Source organism: Dunckerocampus dactyliophorus, chromosome 6 (genome assembly GCF_027744805.1).
Source record: "Dunckerocampus dactyliophorus isolate RoL2022-P2 chromosome 6, RoL_Ddac_1.1, whole genome shotgun sequence".
Classification (NCBI taxonomy): Eukaryota; Metazoa; Chordata; class Actinopteri; order Syngnathiformes; family Syngnathidae; genus Dunckerocampus; species Dunckerocampus dactyliophorus.
In genome coordinates, this window is record NC_072824.1 from 14,199,735 (window position 1) to 14,219,393 (window position 19,659).

General features: G+C 41.2%; 1 protein-coding gene across 1 annotated transcript; it reads left to right on the forward strand.

Moving 5' to 3' along the window:
• Window positions 1–7,186: 7,186 nt before the first annotated feature.
• Window positions 7,187–13,511, forward strand: LOC129182749 (voltage-dependent calcium channel gamma-3 subunit-like). The gene is made up of 4 exons (XM_054779214.1): window positions 7,187–7,637; window positions 11,292–11,375; window positions 12,428–12,568; window positions 12,654–13,511. Exons 1-4 carry the CDS (start codon window positions 7,427–7,429, stop codon window positions 13,214–13,216), a joined length of 999 nt encoding a protein of 332 aa, XP_054635189.1. The 5' UTR covers window positions 7,187–7,426; the 3' UTR covers window positions 13,217–13,511.
• The last annotated feature ends 6,148 nt before the right edge of the window (window positions 13,512–19,659 follow it).

The window sequence follows — 19,659 nt, forward strand, 5'->3', positions numbered from 1 at the left end:
ATATATATATATATATATATAAACAAACAGGGATATCCGATAATATCGCCCCGCCAATAATATTGCCCCGATATTGGCATAAAAATTTGATATCAGGATTGGGTTTTTTTCCCCAATAATGAAAAAAAAGTTTTTGGGAAAAATGCTATATATATATATACACACACACACACACACACACATATCAGCAGGCACCAGAGCAATAGAGGCCCAGATCTACCACACCAGGCAGGATCCCAGGTGCAGGCTGTGCACCTAATAGCAGGGTGTAATATCCTGGCAGGAAAAGAATACATGGAACGGCATAACCAAGTAGCTGGTATAGTGTACAGAAACATCTGTGCAGCATCTCAATGCAGATCTCAATGGGAAACACCTCCCAAGGTGGTGGAAAATGAGAGGGCTGTGATCCTGTGGGACTTCCGAACACAGACCGATATATATATATATATATGTCTTTCACACACACAGATCCCACAGTCTCAGAGCCCTAACAGAGATCTGGCATTTATCTGCCTGTGCCTTTTATACAGTGCAGTGGGGTATTTCTGTGTACGCGTTGACACAGTGAAACTGCATCCCACATTCAAATGTGTGATGTATCAAGTACGTGTTGGAGAATAACAGAAAAGGAAGGAAAAAAGTTAGTGTTGGTTACTTAAACTTCACATTCCAGTATATTGTGGCATTGCAAACTACCCTTACACAGGCAGTGCCATGGCGTCTTGTTACGGCTCTGATGCTGCCTCTGAAGGTAGAATATTGCTGGACGACTTCACCCATAGGACCTATGGTCATGAGCTTTGGGTAGTGACCAAAAGGACAAGATCACGGTTACGAGCGGCCAAAATGACTTTTCTCCGTAGGGTGGCTGGGCTCTCCCTTAGAGATAAGGTGAGAGGCACTGTCATCTGGGAGAAGCTCGAAGTAGAACTGCACCTCCTCCGCATTGAGAGGAGCCAGATGAGGTGGCTTGTTAATCTGGTCAGGATGTCTCCCGGACGTCTCCCTGGGCAGGTGTTCAGGGCACGTTTGACCGGTAGGAGGCGCCGGGGAAGACCCAGGACATGTTGGAGAGACTATGTTTCTCAACTGGCCCGGGAACACCTCGGGATCTGCCGGGAGGAGTTGGACGAAGTAGCTGGGGAGGGGGAAGTCTGGGCTCCCCTGCTTAGGCGATCTCAGATATGCAGTAGAAGATGGATGGATGGATGGACTTTGCCCCTTGATTCTGTGTAAATGCCGTTTATACACAACCGCGAAAAGGAAAAAAGGCAAAAAAAAGCCAGCTTGTACAGGCAGTGAGAACGGGACGAAGGAATTCCGGCCTCCTCCCAATTTCCCAAAAAGCGCAGAAGACTGATATCAGTAAACGCCAGACGTCTAATACTGTAGACCCTTCCGATTCCAATAGAACAATATGTCCTTCATTATCTGTGTGCACATGGCCATTGACTTTTTGTATGTACTGAATTTAAAAATCAAAAAGTACATCTCCATTAATTTACAATTTTGGATGTGTTATGCCAGCACTCACATTATTTTGGAATCAGAAGGACCTGTCATACCAGTGTTTCTTTACCGTTATTGAGCCAAGGCACATATTTTACATGACAAAAATGTCAAGTTACACCATCGTACAACAATGTAAAAATAGTAGTAATCATAATTAATACATTATAAAATTTAATTAATTAAGTGCCTATTGCGGCCTGGTGGAAGATCATTTAATCGTTCTGCATCTCACTACACAACGCTGGCATAGATCGATGTAGTAAGGGACATTTTAGTGCAAGGCGGTACAGGTCATATTTGGGTTTCTAATGGGCACTTAAACAACCTACTCCACCTCTTAACACCAAACCATTAATATTATACAAAAATACAATATAACAATGCGTGGTATTACATAAATGGGGATGAATAGCATTATTACAAAAGGAATAAAACCAGTTAACCCTTTACCTTTGAATACATAATCTCTAAACAACTCCAAACTGCTACACACATCATCATCTGGAGCAGTTCAGAATCAATATTTATCCAATCACATGACAAAAATATAAAATGTCACCCGAGTATGCTACTTTGAGGCTGTAAGCCTGTTGAACTGCTCATAAGGGTCTGGTCTGGAAGTGGCACACGAACCCTTTCCCAGGCTCACACAAGCTGGCTACAGTGTAGTTTCGGCATTGGTCCAACTCTCCTAACGATGTCTAGCTTGTCCGCTCTGATCAACCAATCAGGGAAGAAAAAAATGCTGATGAGGGCCAGCACTCCTAACTCTGAAGGCCCCGGGCAGATTACAATGACATGGAAACACATAGAAGCTGAAATCTGATTTGACAAAAAAATCTAACACACACACACAAGTACTGGAAGCAGTGCAGCCAAGAGACGTGCTGCAAAATGAAGATGGACTGTTAGGAATTAATACAATTTCATGGAGCAAATACTAGAAATTAAGTTGTAAATGTAGGTCAATGCTTCTGATAGTGTTTTGCTACCAGAGAAGACCTTGCTGGCCCAAACCACGGCATTCCTAGCACAAAATAAATCATCATTTTTGAACCAATGAAGTGAAATTGGATAAATCCCACGGCACACGTGATGATCACTCACAGCAGATCAATGTGTAGTGGTTGGAAATCACTGCGTTACACAGGGGAAGGTTTGCAACACTGCTTCTAAAAGCCACTATTTTTGCACCTTTTGTCAGTTTCACTGTTCTGTATAAAAGCACTCACTCTCTGTGGCGAGACATAGATAAGGTCACGTCTCCTGTCATTTTGGAATCAGGCGGATCTATTAGACATTCCTAATGTTTGTAGTTATAATGGTTTCTGTCATAGGCTGGCATCTCTTAACGGGAAAAGTTTTGTGGAAATCAGTCACATGGTTTTTGTGTGATGCCGCTAACTAACCAACCAACCAACCAATCAACAAACAGCAAAATGTTTTCAAGCGCTCCATGACAGCAGGTCAATATGGAGGGCATCAGTGAACATGTCACTGTGTTTCTATTGATCCACAGCAGTGCATGTTTATTGTTTTGGTTGCTCGACAGCCCGTAAAAGTCGGGTCATGAACATTCCATAATCAATATGTCATGTATGTACGTGCTCACACACACATAACATATGCAAGCATGCACGTGTGTGTGCAGGGGATGGGGTACGCACTTTGTGTCTGTTAGACCTGAACGAGAATGTCTTCCAAATGAGCCCTTTCTCGCGATGACGTTGGACAACTTGTGCTCTTACTCGAAGTCGCCCTGATTTGTTTTTCATACCGGCTATCCACTACTGTTCAAAGTCCTATAAACAATTAAGTGTAATACTATAATATTTACAGAAAGTTTACTTTGGATTTTAGTCGGGAACATTTTTTTATTAGCCCCTAAACTCCCACAATACACTTATGTCGACAATCCGTCTATGCCGACCAATTAATCAAGTCTCGGTTCTTCTTATTACGGTTCTTCTTATAGTCGGCAGCATTTGTCAACATAAAGGATTTGATTATCCTTTATTATCGTCCATTCTCCTCATGCCAAAGTTCTTTAAAAAAATCTTAAAGAAGGGCTAGTTCCTGTTGTCAGTCAGCCAGCAATGAGGGCAAGCTGTATTGAAAATGAATGACTGTATTAACTCCAGATATCGGCTTCGAGTCAGAGCAGAGGTCGTGTGAGGTCACGTGAAAAGGGCTTATTGATACAAAAAGAAATCCAAATGGGATTTCGGCAGAGATATTGAACATGTGTCTTTCTCCTGGCGTAATCTCTCCTCTCTGATTTAGTGGTGTGTAGTTTGTGGTGCAGCTCATCTATGCATGCCATACAGTATCTGTCGGTGCAAGTAGTCCTATACAATTTTCTATTTAATTTTGCACACGCCAGAGGAGAGTTTTGGGCCTATTGATGCCAGTCACTTTTTGACAATGGATTGTGTGTGGAATTAACATATAAAGTAGTTGTAAATTATTTATTCTGGGTGTGTTTCTGTGTATGTGTAAATAGGAATGGGCTCTAGCTAGAAGTGGTTTTCATGTTCTCACATACAGCTCCTCAACCTTTCCATTTGACTTTGTCTGGTTTTATAATGCCAGCCAGCACTGTCTGTTGTTTTGCTTTTCTTTCTCCATCCCTACTAGTCGTCCCTTGCCCTCAGGAATAAGGAGAAGAGGAAAACATTAAAGTCTACTATGCAAAAGGCAGCAAGAGGAGAATGAGGGGACGGGGAGGGGGCCGACTTTTGTAATAAATCAACCTAAAAGACATTGTGTAACTAATTAATGCTCATGCTGCATGCGCCGTCATTACCTGCGCGTGAGACATCAACATTAAAGTTAATATCAATAGTTCACTGTCTCTGCCTCTTGTATTTCACTCTGTTAATCAACACAAGCAATTGTAAAGTGAGCACACCATGAAATGCCAGTTTATTCTGATTTTTTTTTTTATTAAACCACTATAAATTATTTTTAAAAAGAATGTCAATTATTATCACATCATGATTATTATCATAGAATACAAAATTAGAAAATTAACCCAAATCTGTTGAGAATATAAAAGAAAAATTACAGTATTTTTAATTTTATAATTATTTATAAAATTATTTTATAAAACCACGGCCCATGTAACACATTAGTAATAACGCATTAGTCATGTTTCTTGTCAGCTAATGATAGCAATTTGGCAAAGTTTAGCTACTAACATTGTAGCTATCATTGAAAGTATAGCTATCATAACCACACAATGACTCCAAAGTCTGTGATTAATTCTGTCTGATAAAGCATGACTTGAACTTTAATTTGATACCGCATTCACTTCTCTACCCAAAATATTAAAGTAGTTAGAGCAAATTTCATAGTGGGAAATAGTGCCTTTTGGCTCCCATTGCTTTAACATTGAGTCAAGACAAAAGCTGTGATCGACCCACAGACCTTGACAAGTACAATCGTAGTACAAAATATATCATAACTTAGGCTGTGACATTTGTTTTAAAAGTCAACAGAGTAGCCATTTACCATCCATCCATCCATTTTCTATACCACTTCTCATTAGAGACACGGGGGTATGCTGGAGCCTATCTCAGCTGACTTCGGGCGAGAAGTAGCCATTTACATTTTTTGATAATCAAAAAGTCCAGGGAAGAAAATCAAGTGTCATATTTTTCATGTATGTCTCACACTGCAGTGCAGCAGCACACTGTGTATTTGTTTTCACCCCAACTACCCACAACAAATACCTAGTTATCATCCATGACAGCAAATCCACCAACATCCACTCCACATTTGAGAAAAATCAATGTTTTTTTATTATGATTTTGTTCTAATATCTAAATTAATATCTAGAGTCTTATTTGGAGACTAAATTGTATGAATGTGATATTTTCTTTGCTTTTGCATGTACAATCAAGGCATCCATATTGAAAATAGGACAATGCAAACGCCACATACTGTATAGTAATTCCGGTAAAAAAAAAAAAAACATTTTGCAACTTCAGATTTTTAATGAAATTTCATCTGCAGATAGATCTTAAAGTGAATTAATATCCTATAGACATTGTATCTTGTCCTGCAGCTGCAATCTGTGAGTTTGAAGGGCTTAAAGCTTAAAGCAGTCATGAGTTGATGTGGTTCAACACTCAGTATACATCCGATACAAAATTGAAGAGGAAGAAGTAATCTACCTAACAAACATGTATACAAATGAAAATACACTCGAGATCTGATAAAGAAATAGCATGTTTAAGCACCAATTCTCCCTTGGGCATTTCTGTGTGGAGTTTGCATGTTGTCCCAATGCGTGCGTGGGTTTTGTCCGGGTACTCCCACATGGTGTGGCAGGTTAGGTTAATTGGCGACTCTAAATTGTCCATAGGTATGAATAGTTGTCTATATGTGCCTTGCGATTGGCTGGCGACCAGTCCCAGGTGTACCCTGCCTGTCGCCCGAAGTCAGCTGGGATAGGCTCCAGCATAGCCCCACGACCCTAAAGAGGAGAAGCGGTATAGAAAATGGATGGATGGATGGATGCAATGTACACTGGGGGCCGCACGGTTAGCATTTCGCCACATAGTCAGGAGATCTGGAAGACCTGGTTCAAATCTCCCTTGAGCATTTCTGTGTGGAGTTTGCATGTTCTCCCCGTGCGTGCGTGGGTTTTCTCCGGGTACTCCGGTTTCCTCCCACATTCCAAAAACATGCAGGTTAGCTTATTTGGAGACTCTAAATTGTATGAATGTGAGTGTGAATGGTTGTTTGTCTATATGTGCCCTGCGATTGGCTGGCGACCAGTCCAGAGTGTACCCCGCCTGTCACCCGAGGTCTGCTGGGATAGGCTCCATCATACCCCCGTGACCCTAATAGAAAATGGATGGATGGATGGATGGAATGTACACTGCAGAATCACATCCCAGACACAGGCTCCTTTTAGGCAGTGGTCTGAGGAATTGAGAGCATGGTGCTGGCGTGTTGCGGGCGAGTGTGTGGTGAAGCTATTCGCTAGCCGACTAGTAGCTAGCTAGCGTGGTGTGGCAAGGTATCAATACGCCAATAATGTAGTTTAATTGGTGTAACAATGTTAATAATAATAATAACAATGTCGCTGTAGCTTGGTTAATATGCACGTCACATTATATGTAAATGGAGCTTTGTTGGTGCTTTTTGGAGTTTTTTTCAGAAGGCTTTATAGGTGGAAAGAGTGTTTCCCATAACGGGCAGTAATGAGCTGTCTATCTGTTTTTATATCTTTAAAACAGAGAGACAGACATATGTGTTCACGTCTCATCTGCGGATGATGGCAAAATTCCCCTAACTTTTTTTCATTCTTTAAACATTCTTCAAGTTTTTCCTTTAAGAATGCTATGCATGCTTAGTTAACAGACTATTATTTCCATTTCCATTATCACTATGGGAAAATGTGTTTACAAAAAAGATCAAAAGATTGTGTTAACACACACACACAGTTGAAACACTATTGGGAGCCTGATAATGTATAATTATTCATTTGTAAATGCCAATGTATGACTTGCTGGCACCAGCATTGTGCACACTGTCACTTGATTATTAAATGTCCCCCACTGACATCTCACCAGGCCCCCCCACCGAGGACCCGCCCATGCTGTAGTGGGTGTCATGCACGTCCATCACAAGAGGTTATGTGCACAAAGTGAGAGGTTGATGCTTTAGTGGGCGTAACTTACTTTTTCTGGGGCCTGTCATTAGCTGCGGGTTGATCTCAGAGGATTCCTTTTTTACAGACAGAAAGTAGACTTTGAGATAAGATCCACAATGTTTACCTACAGACGATGCAAAGAAAAGTTCAGTATCATCCAGCCAATTGGATCCAAGCTGAGATAAAGACACTGTGGGGGAAGGTTTGAGGAGCTAACAGACGTTCCACAGTTTGAGGGGAAAGAGGATGAGGCTATGTAACCGGGGAATGATGATGCTGCTGACCACGGCGGGGGCTTTCTGCGCCTTTAGCCTCATGACCATCGCTGTGGGCACCGACTACTGGCTCTACTCGCGCGGGATGTGCCGCTCCAAGAACGTCGGGGATAACGAAACAGTCAGGAAGAACGAGGAGGTGCTGACCCACTCTGGTCTGTGGAGGACCTGCTGCACTGAGGGTAATACACAGCAGACATTAGAGGATTTATATGCTATTTTTTCTCTATTATTTATTTATTTCACTGCTCAAATTCAACAAAGTCCTAAGAACTGACCTTTGACCCTAAAGGGCTCAGTCATCCACCCACCAGACACAACATTAGGTACATCTGCACGATAAAGCGGCATCAAAAATGTTCCTTCATATGCTCAGTTTTGACTGACACTGTCAGAAGAGTAGAAATTGAACGATTTGTTTATTAATGATTCAAAATAGCATCGTTAAATTCTTCATCCAAATTGAACATCTTTATTTGTGGTTGTTCCATCTTTGTTGTCCTGCAATTACACAACTGCTAAGCTGTAAACTGGTTTTAATGGCTGGGTAACGTAACGTGTACAGGACATTGACGTGTATGCGTGTGTGTGTGCATCTGTGTGTGTGTTTGGTGTCCCAGTTTCTCATTTTAACAACATTTTAAACGGTGTGTTACGGTATGTTTTATTACACTCACACCGATGCTTTTCTATATGACCCTTTTCCTTGTGACCATGTCGCTAGCCAATCGTCATCCAATGAGTTTTGTTTTGGTAACCATGGTGATGCACTCACATCATCAATACTGGTTCAATCAGCACTGTACATAGGGACATATTCATCAATATATCCCTGTGTGTGTGTGTGTGTGCGCGTGTGTCTGTGTGTGTGTGTGTGTGTGTGTGTGCAAATGTTGAAAGGGATTCACAGGTCAAAGGTCCTTGTGAGGAAAATAACGCAACAACATTGAACAAAACACATATGAATAGCCATACAAATACCCACTGTTTTTATTAGCATGCACATTTAAGTATAGGTACAATAAAATGTGATGGACACCACACACAATAAATGTTAACGGCTGCGATGGTGAATAGGTGATACTTATTGTGTAGTTTCTGCTGAGACACCCCACTGCACTAAGTTAAGCTTTTATAGGGACCCAATTGGAATCCTTGGTAATTCATTGTTTTAGCCTAAAAAATTCTATAAACAACCTACATTACAACGCTTTTTTTCAATTTTGATGTTCTATTATTATAATAATACTTTTCATTTTATATATTTATTATTATATTTAAAAAAAAAATTTTATTATAATATAACTATTATATTGTATTATCATTCCATATTATAATGTAATGATTAATACAATATAATATTTATATATACATATATACTGTATATTTATATATATATATATAAATATATAGATAGATAGATAGATAGATAGATAGATAGATAGATAGATAGATAGATAGATAGATAGATAGACAGACAGATAGATAGATACTGTAGATCAGGGGTCACCAACGTGGTGCCCGCGGGCACCAGGTAGCCCCCCACGACCACATGAGGTGCCCGCAAGCCTGCTTTTCATTCAGGTTTTCAGTTAATAATGAAAGAACAGTAGAAAGAAATGCATTCTGAAATACAAAATGTGAGTTGTGGACACCAGCATTTTGTTCATGTTCTGGTAAAACAAGCATATTCGCTTTGTTTGGGTTTGTTACAAAAATGAGTAGCTCTCGGCCATTTTCATTTTGTAAAAGTAGCTCTCACAAGGAAAAACGTTGGTGACCCCTGCTGTAGATAGATAGATAGATATACTTTATATTTATATACTGCATACTGTATATTTATATATATATATTGTATATATCGGATCCTCCAGCTCAGGGCCTATGACATTTTTTGGGGTCTGCCACTTGACTTTTTTGTTCCATAACCCTTAGGAGCTTTGAAGAAGCTTCAAATGACTGTCTTACCACGTCCAACCTCAGCAGCAATGGTGCGCTGCGTGAGGCTTTGCTAATGCAGCTCAACAATCCAACCACAATCAAAGAGAGAAAGCTTTTTTTCCTTTGCCATCAAGAGATCATGACAGTGTGAATACCTGACAGAAAATGTCCACATTTTTGCCAAGATTTTGGCTTTTAACGGCTGTGGTCTTAAACTTTTGATCAGGTGACCAACACCTTATTTCACTTTGATGCTTGTTTCCAATAAATTGCTTACTCAAAACATTTTTTGTCTCACTCTCACTTCTTCTTTTTGCATTCTGAAGCTCTACTTAAAATACATACATATACACATATACACATTGTATAAGACTAAGCAAAAGTAAAATAAAATAAAATCCCTCAAGAGTGAAGGACACTTGATGTAAGTGTACTGCTGAAAGTGTGTCAACTTCTACTCACCTTTAACTGTGCTGATGTGTGCCGTACGCATGGCACAATGGAGCGCTTCTATGAGAGTCATCGCATTTTTTCACCCTGCTTCTGATTGGTAGCCTTCTGTGGTGGCATCACAAAAGACGTATTAAGCCAAAGAAACAGCTTCAGTTAAGTCTTGCACAATATTTTGACTCAAGGCAATATTGTGACATCACAGAGAGCAGCTGCCTAGAAAAAAACGTACCGCCCCGCCCTCTTCCTGCTTTGAGTATGTAAACTACACCCTGCGTAATACATGCAAGGGCACCAGTTATGCTAGCGGTCAGTTCAAGGGATAGTTTGGATTTCTTGACATGAAGTTGTATGACATCCCCATCAGCAATGTAGTCCAATAACGGCGACTTACCCCCCACTTGGTCTCTGAAGTCCAGTTCTGGTCGGATTTTGGTGATGAAGAACGTTGTTCCGTTTAGTTGCTGGGGACATTTAAAAGTTTGGCTTCTCAAGACAATATGCGTTCAAAGGAATACCTACATCACAAAAATGCCTTCTCAAAAATATCTGACCTCACAAAACGCTCTGCGTTATACTGTATTTCTCTCCCGCCGTATCCCTGCGCACTGTCGCCTGTGCATTCGTGTGTATGTGACGAACACATTCACATTTCATTGTTTTGAGAAGCCAAATTCTTTACTTAATTGTCCCCAGCAACTTAGCGGAACTACGTTCTTCATCACAGAAATCTGACCAGAACTGGACTTAGGAGACCAAGTGGGGGGTAAGTCGCTGTTATTGGACTACAATGCTGATGGGGATGTCATACAACTTCATGTCAAAAAATCCGAACTGTAATGCTGCGATTGGCTGGCCACCAGTCCAGGGTGTACCCCGCCTCTCGCCTGAAGTCAGCTGGGATAGGCTCCAGCATGCCCCCACAACCCTAGAAGAGGAGAAGCGGTATAGAAAATGGATGGATGGATGGATCCCTGTAATGATAGTGATTTGGCTACTTTTAGCTACTAATGTTAGCTATTATTGTATGAATAGCTTATCATAACAATACTGCGAATTGTTGACGCACAACGGACATGCATGTGAATAGCAGCCAGTCGTGAGTGACTAATCATCTTATTCGGTCTGAACGACAATTTACACCAATTTTTATGCAATTTAACTTGTAATCCTGAAAAACATAGGAATGTTTTTGCTCAATATTGCAAAAAATGCAAAAAAGGGGGAGTCCTTTGAAGCACAACATCCACCAAAGCAGAGAAATCAATACTGAAGTCCATCAGACTGTGCACATCCCATTAAGCATTATTCACGTCACCATTAGAGAGGCAAAGCGCATACAAGGTGTATTGGTCAAAGTATGTCATGTTGTAAAGTACCACGCAACAGTGTACATATGAAGCAATGGTTGTTAAAATACCTTCATATTATTTTCTTTTCTGTAGGAACATTCCGAGGTGTTTGCAAAGACATTGATCATTTTGCAGAGGATGCAGATTATGAGCAGGATGCTGCGGAATATTTGCTACGTGAGTACCACAAAGCTGTGTGATAACGTGCAATTAGTCAAATATATAGAGACGTTTGCCATTTGTCAAGTAGTAGACTAACAATCCTAATTTTAAATCCGCACCAAATTGTAAGCACAGACACCTTCTTCAATACGAATTAGGCCATTTGGATACATACAGTACATTATTCATAATGAAAAAATCAAGGTAAATGTTGAAACATTTTAACAAAAATAAAATGAATCAACAGAAGAAATAACGGGCGGCACAAACGAGGACCTGTATAATTGTATCTGGCCTATAATCAAGCATGGTGGTGGTGGCGACGTCATGGCCTGGGGCTGCATGAGTACTGCTGGCACTGGAAAGCTGTGGTTCATTGAGAGAAACATGAACTCCAACATGTTGTGACACTGTGAAGCAGAGCATGATACCCTCCTTTGGGAAACTGAGCCGCATGGCAGTTTTCCAACATGATAACAACCACAAATGCACCTCCTAGATGACAAGTGCTGAAGGTGAAGGTAATGGATTGTCCAAGTATGTCTCCAGACCTGAAGTGAGCACCTGTGGGCCATCCTCAAGCGCAAGGAAGTGTCGAACCAGCTCCACCAGTGACATCATCATGGAGGAGTAGAATAGGATTTCATGAACAACCTGTACAGCTCTGGTGAATTCCATGCCGAAGAGGATTAAGGCAGTGCTAGAACAATGTTGCTCACACTAAATATTGACACTGGACGCAATTGGACATGTTCACTGTAACGTGTACTCACCTGTGTTGCCAGCTAGTTAGACAATAGATGTGTGCTGACGTATTGTAGGACAGTAAATCTATACTTCTGTACAAACTGCACACAGATTACCCTGCTTTTTATCCAAGACTGATTTCTATGGTATTGTCCCTTGAGAAGATATAATAATATGCTTGCTGAAATGTAAGTATTGTGTTGGAAAAACAGCATCATCTAGTGGAGGTTGTGGGACACTTATTGGAGTTCTGTCATTAAGATTGCTTGGCCTTGGCCTCCAATGAGTGCCTCTGTAGATAAAGCAGCTCTTCCTCTCAGGCGCCGTGCGGGCATCCAGCCTCTTCCCCATCCTCAGCGTAGGCTTGTTATTCCTCGGAGGTGTGTGCGTGGCGGCCAGTGAGTTCTATAAATCACAGTACAACGTCATCCTCACAGCAGGCATTCTTTTCGTCTCTGCAGGTCAGTGATCGTAAATGTTACATAACATTTATTCACCACGCTCATGTGCTTCACCCCAGCTGATTGTCTGCTCCATACTCCATAGGTCTCAGTAACATCATTGGCATCATCGTGTACATATCAGCCAACTCAGGAGACCCCAGCCAGAGCGACAACAAGAAGAGCTACTCTTACGGCTGGTCCTTTTACTTCGGAGCACTGTCCTTCGTGTTGGCGGAGATGGTTGGCGTCCTGGCAGTGCACGTGTTCATCGAGAAGCACAGGCAGCTGCGTACTAAAGGACGACCCTCCCTTACCAAACCGCCAGTCTCTCGTAGCTCTTCGCATTCCCGTAACCGTTACTACCAGAACCGCCCCCGCAGGTACAGCAACAGGAGCAACCACAGCATTGCCGACTCCACCTCAAACTCCTTACGGGCATCCCTGGTGCGAGAGCCGTCTCTCTCATCCGGGTTAAAGGTCATACCCCCCGCAGGTTTGCCCCCACCGTTGACTGTGAGCTCAGAGTTTATGCTCTACACGCTGGCCTCTACTCAGAAGGATGGTAAAATTGACATGGCGTTGGAAGGTTTAACTATGGAAGCTCAGGACAACCCTGACATGCTGTCTGGGAACTGTGCCGCCAGCAGAAGAATCACTCCAGTCTGAGCATTTTTCTTGCTAACAACTTTGCCAGCTTTTGGAAAAACCCATTCACAAGACGCTATTGAGGCTGGTATACATACAATACAGTAGGTGTGATCCCTTCCCCCCTCTCTTCCTACTAGCCTAGAGGAACTTGCTGGAATATTACATAAGACATGCTACACAGTGTGTTTAACACAACGTCTGTCTCAGGCGCTGAGCATACTGGACATTTGTGGAGCTTTATGAAATTGGTTATAAAATTTATATCTGTTTGAATGTTGTTGGAATTTATATGAATAAATATTTTATTTTTCAACATGAAGCCTGTTTAATTTTGTTTGCTTGGTTACTCAGATTGCAAATGTCATTTTTTTGGGACGCCCTGTATGTTTGTTCCTGTATGTTCATACCAGTAGGTCAGATGATCTTGACTGCTTCCCAGCGGAGGATCTATGAAGTGTTCATTCATTTCATGCTCTTCATTTATACACACTCAACAAAAATAAAAACGTAACACACAGAGCGGCCTTTTCTCTGGTTAGAGGGTACGTCACTGAAAAAAAGGTTAAGCCTAAATAAATAAATTGTATTTAATGACGTCTTAATTAAATATACTGTATGCCCGTTTGTTAACACTGTTTGGCTATGGATTCTTGGAAGTAAAACGGCCAACAGCGCCCTCTGCTGTGAGCCAAGAGTAAAGCGTGTAAAAAGTTTATAGCACCTCTTCGGCGGTCTCCCATCCCGCCCGGCTTACCCTACGAGATCTGGCGTTCTCGCATGCAAAAATAACATTTGTCGTAGCATGCGTGCACCCCAATCTCCTGTTCACTTCTTGTACCTGGTATTTATTTTTCAAAATGTTTGCTTTAATTGGTGTGTAGTTGTTTTGTTACTTATTTCTTTAAAAAATTCGGTGCGTGCTTGTTTCAGCTGTTATGCATTTTCTTAATTATTTGCAGGGTTTTTTCATGTAAATGCTGGTAATTGTTGCCTCATTTCTTTATCACACACAGTAAATACACTCTGTAAGACCAGTTGAAAAATAATTTACATTTTGCACAGTTGGATCTTAAGTAGCGTTTAAGTAGAACTTCAAAATGCAAAAACAAGTACGGGGCCCCGAAGGGGACATGGAGAAAAAAAAATATGATGGGTAAAAAAAAAAAAAAGAACTTTTGCGTTCCCTCGCAAAACTTTTGCGAGATAACGCAAAACTGTTTTGCGAGGGAACGCAATACTGTTTTGCGTTCCCTCGCAAAATCGACTGTGGTAAAGACGGAAACATATTGACATATTCACACTTCCGGGTTCAATAAATCCCAGGTGAATGTCTCTAACACAGCAAACCATACCTCTTTCCAACCGTGGCAAAACAGACAAACAGCTATAACCCAGTTTTTATCAAAACGAGCCGTGTTCTGTGCAGTCTGACTTATATTGATCTCTGTGAGAATCCGGCAGGGAGACCGGAGCGCAGGGACCGTCTACAAATGTCTTCATCTGTATTATGGCGATTACTTGCTTATGCAGTTCAACAATCACAATGTGTTCAAAGACAGAAAGCTTTTCTGCCTTTGCCAACAAGAAATCATGACAGCGTGAATACCTGACAGAAAATGACACTGAATGCACATTTTTGCAGATTTTGGCTTTTAAAGGCGGTGGTCTTAAACTTTTGATCAGGTGATGAACAGCCTATTTCACTTTAATGGTTGTTAATATGACAATCTAATACAAGTATATATTATAATATACAGACCCTTTCCAAAAAATTAGAATGTCATGGAAAAGTTGTTTAATTTCCATAATTCCATTCAAAATGTTAATCTTTCATAGATTATAGATTCAGGGCCCACAATTTAAACAATTTCAAGTGTTTGTTTATTTTTACGTGATTTGGGCTTCCAGCTCATAAAACCCACGAAAACAGGAATTCAAAACATTAGAATACTGTGAAGAAATCACCATTTACTTCTCAGTTTTTGCAGGAAAAAAAAGAAAGAAATTAGGATCACATTAAATCAATCAAAATATGGTACTTTCAAAACGATATGTCAATCTTCAATACTTGGTTGGGAATCCCTTTCCCTTAATCACTGCCTCGATGCGACGTGGCATTGAAGCAATCAGCCTGTGGCATTGCCTGGGAGTTATGGAAGCCCAGATTTCCTTGATGCTTGCTGTCAGCTCTTCTTTGTTGTTGGGTCTGGTGCCCCTCATTTTCCTCTTGAGAATACCCCATAGATTCTCAATGGGGTTTAGGTCCGGTGAGTTGGCTGGCCAGTCAAGCACTGTGATGGCATGGGCATCGAACCAGGTTTTGGTGCTTCTGGCGGTATGGGCAGGGGCCAAGTCCTGCTGGAAGATGAAATCTGCATCTTCATACAGATCCTCAGCAGAAGGAATCATGAAGTCCTCTAAAACATTCTGGTAGACTGTTGCGGTGACCTTGGATTTAAGAAAGCAGAGTTTACCAACACCTGCACCGGACATTGCACCCAAATCATGACGGACTGTGGATATTTCACACTGGACCTCAGGCAGCTTGGGTTCTGTTCCTCACCCGTCTTCCTCCAAACCCTTGGACCTTGATTCCCAAATGAAAGGCACACTTTACTTTCATCGGAAAAGAGGACCTTGGACCACTGGCCAACAGTCCAGTCCTTCTTCTCCTTGGCCCAGTGGAGACGCTTCCTACGTTGGCTCAGGTTCAGAAGTGGCTTGACCCGAGGAACCCGACAGTTGTAGCCCATCTCCCGGATGCGTCTGAATGTGGTGGTGTTTGAAGCTGTGACTCCTGCCTCATTCCACTCTTTCTGGATCTCTGCCAGATTCTTGAATCTTCCCTGTTTGATAATCCGCTGAAGCCCACGGTCATCTCTTTTGCTGGTGCATCTTCTCCTGCCACATTTTGCCCTTCCTCTAGACCAGGGGTGTCAAACATACGGCCCGCGGGCCGGATCCGGCCCGTCTGGTGGTTTGGTACGGCCCGGGGAAGAAAGCTGCATTGTATAAAAAAAAAATATTAATTTTCTTTAAAATTTGTAGTTCTTGTATTATCCGCTAGGGGGCGCAGTGTTTTAGTACGTGCAGACAACATGAAAGCAAAACTGCGGCGGAACTAGGACCACCTTAACCTGGTAAAATTGAACGTCTGTACAGCGTCTATTGGCGACAATTGCATTATCTACTTTTCCGTTTGCCTCGCACCCTCATCAGCAAAATGTCTTTGTCAAAAAGGAGAAAAGTAGACACAGAATGTCGGACTTTTCAAGAAAAATGGACATGTTCTTATATGTTCACGGAGGTGAATGGGAAACCCGTGTGCCTGGTGTGCCAGCAGCAAGTTTCGGTGCTTAAAGAATACAATATTCGGCGCCATTACGAAACTCAGCATGGTGAAAAATACAACAGTTTGCATGGAGAATTGAGAAAACAGAAGGTAAATGAAATGATGGCGCGTCTGAAGAAACAGCAATCTGTTTTCACCCGGAGCCGAGAAGCCAGTGATGCTGCGGTGAAAGCCAGCTACCTAATTGCGAGCCAAATAGCAATGGCATCAAAGCCGTACAGTGATGGAGAGTTCATCAAAAACTGCTTGCTGACGGCTGCTGAAATTGTGTGTCCTGAGAAGCGACATGCTTTCGCCAATATAAGCTTGACAAGAAATACCGTGGCAGACAGGATTTCGGAACTCTCTGCAGATTTGGACCACCAACTAAAACGCAAAGTGGGGTCATTTGTGGCATTTTCTGTTGCGATTGATGAGAGTACTGATATCACGGACGTCGCTCAACTGGCCATATTCATTCGTGGAGTTGACAAGACTTTGAATGTCACAGAGGAGTTTCTCGAGCTGGTGCCGATGATCGACACCACAACAGCTGAGGACATTTTCAGCTCCGTCGTTGGAGCGCTGGACAGAGTCGGAGCGGACTGGTCACGCGCCGTAAGCCTGGCTACTGATGGTGCGCCGTCAATGATCGGTAAAAAGGCAGGTGTTGTAACAAAGTTCAGAGATAAAGTACAAGCCGCAAATGGGGGAGGTAATTTTTGGACATTTCATTGCATTTTGCATCAGGAGGCATTATGCAGCAAATCGCTAAGAATGGATCACGTCATGGAGGTGGTTGTCCGAACTGTTAATTTCATCCGAGCCAGAGGTCTCAATCATCGTCAATTTGACAGCTTTCTCAGTGACTGTAACATTATCCATGGTGTGCCTTATCACACGAACGTACGATGGTTAAGCAGAGGTGCTGTGCTAAAGCGCTTCTTTGATTTACGTGATGAAATCGGACAATTCATGGAGAAAAAAGGTAAACCTGTTAAGGAATTACAGTGCCATCTGTGGCTGCAGGACCTTGCATTTATGGTTGACATCACTGAGCACTTGAATATTCTTAACAAAATGTTGCAGGGACGCAAAAAAATCGTAACACAGTATTATGACAGCATACGTGCATTCAAGTTAAAGCTCGGGTTATGGGAGACGCAGGTGGCAAGCGGTGACCCTGCTCATTTTCCCTGTTTAAAAGATATGTGCGCAGCAAGCGTTAATTCTGACGTGAAACGGTACAAAGAGAAGATTTCAGGGCTGTTGATGGAGTTTGAGAAAAGATTTCAGGTTTTTAGCGAACTCGAAACAGATTTTGCAGTTTTTCGCTCACCATTCACAGTCAAAGCTTCTGATTTGCCCGTTGCCATGCAACTTGAAATCATTGATTTGCAGTGTGATGTAGAACTGAAGGACAGATTTGCCTCTGTAAGCTTGGACACGTTTTACAAGTACCTCCTACCAGGCTATCCCACATTGACAGCACTAGCTGCTAAAACATTGTCCATGTTTGGGACAACCTACCTTTGTGAGCAAGTTTTCTCACTAATGAACATTAATAAAACAAAGCTGCGCTCAAAGCTCACACATAAGCATTTGAATGAGATTCTGAAATTGGCTGCTTCTCAGGACATGATGCCTCATATTGATGCACTTGTGCAGGATAAACGATGTCAAGTTTCAGGGGCAAATTCCAAGCAAGACGAATAATTTCTGTGAAAGTTATTCATTTGTTCAAATTGCTTTCCAGATGTTGAAAAACAGTGTTTTTAAGTTCCACAAGGCTGGTACTAAATGTTTTTGGAACATTGTTACTATTTCTGTGATCAGTTTTATGTACAACACACTTAAATATATGTTTAACTGTGTAAAAGGGTTGTTAAAATTGCACATACTTTATTTATGTTCTTATGTTATTCTCTTGTTCATAATATATTGTTCATAATGTAAAAGGAAAATTCTGTTAATAAACATTTTGATAATTTACTCATTCTTTGCACTAATTATTAGTATTAGTGACTAATACAAAGGAAAAAAGTGGGCTTATTGTTAGTTCTATGTAATTTTGCAATGAGTTTACTGGTCCGGCCCGCTTGATCTCAAATTAAGCTGTATTCGGCCCGCAGACCAAAGGGAGTTTGACACCCCTGCTCTAGACTTTCCATTGATATGCTTGGACACAGCACTCTGTGAACAACCAGCCTCCTTAGCTATGAACTTTTGTGGCTTACCCATCCTGTGAAGGGTATCAATGATGGTCTTCTGGCTAGTTGTCATGTCTGCAGTCTTCCCCATATTGAACCGAACTGAGACAATTGAACCAAACTGAAGCAATTTAATGACACCTGGGGAAGCCTGTGCAGGTGATTTGAGGTTAGTAGATGATTAGTGTGTGACACTCAGTTTAAAACATTCATGCCCTGCAAAATTTGGGCTGATTTCTTCACAGTATTCTAATTTTTTGAATTCCTGTTTTCGTGGGTTTAATGAGCTGGAAGCCCAAATTATGTAAAATTAAACAAATAAATACTTGAAATCGTTTAAATTGTGGGCCCTGAATCTATAATCTATGAAAGTTTAAATTTTTTAATGGAATTATTGAAATTAAACAACATTTCCATGACATTCTAATTTTTTGGAAAGGGTCTGTATATAATGGTTGTAATAAATTACTCAAAAAAAATTGTTGTCTCACTCCCATTTCTTCTTTTTGCATTTTAAAGCTCTACTGAAAACCTTTTTAAGATCCAACAATGCAAAATGTTAATGCTTGGAATTTTTAACTGGTCTTAACATTTTGATCAACAGTGTATGTTCATATTTATATATTTATAAACATAATATCATAGTCACATTCACAGTATATCAATAAGATTTCAGCATTTATGTTTCTCAGTACCACATTCCATATGCATCATATAAAAGTTCAAAAGATTTCCAAGATTCTTTGTCTCATTACTGATGAAAATGATCTGTATTGCAAATAAAACTAGATAATTGCAATGTCAGGAGACATTGCGTGAGCCTGATGAGGGGGGAAGAAAACAAAAATGTGCAGGAAAGTGTCCATGTTGATGTTGGAACGGTTGGAATCTGTTGAGAAATGTGGAAGTAGTTGCTGAAT

Bases quoted from the DNA above. Each gene is read 5' to 3' on its own strand.
- LOC129182749 (XM_054779214.1), top strand. From the start codon at position 7,427: ATGAGGCTATGTAACCGGGGAATGATGATGCTGCTGACCACGGCGGGG. The intron at 11,376-12,427 runs GTGAGTACCACA...TCTTCCTCTCAG, and splicing joins TGCTGCGGAATATTTGCTAC to GCGCCGTGCGGGCATCCAGC. The intron at 12,569-12,653 runs GTCAGTGATCGT...CATACTCCATAG, and splicing joins CATTCTTTTCGTCTCTGCAG to GTCTCAGTAACATCATTGGC.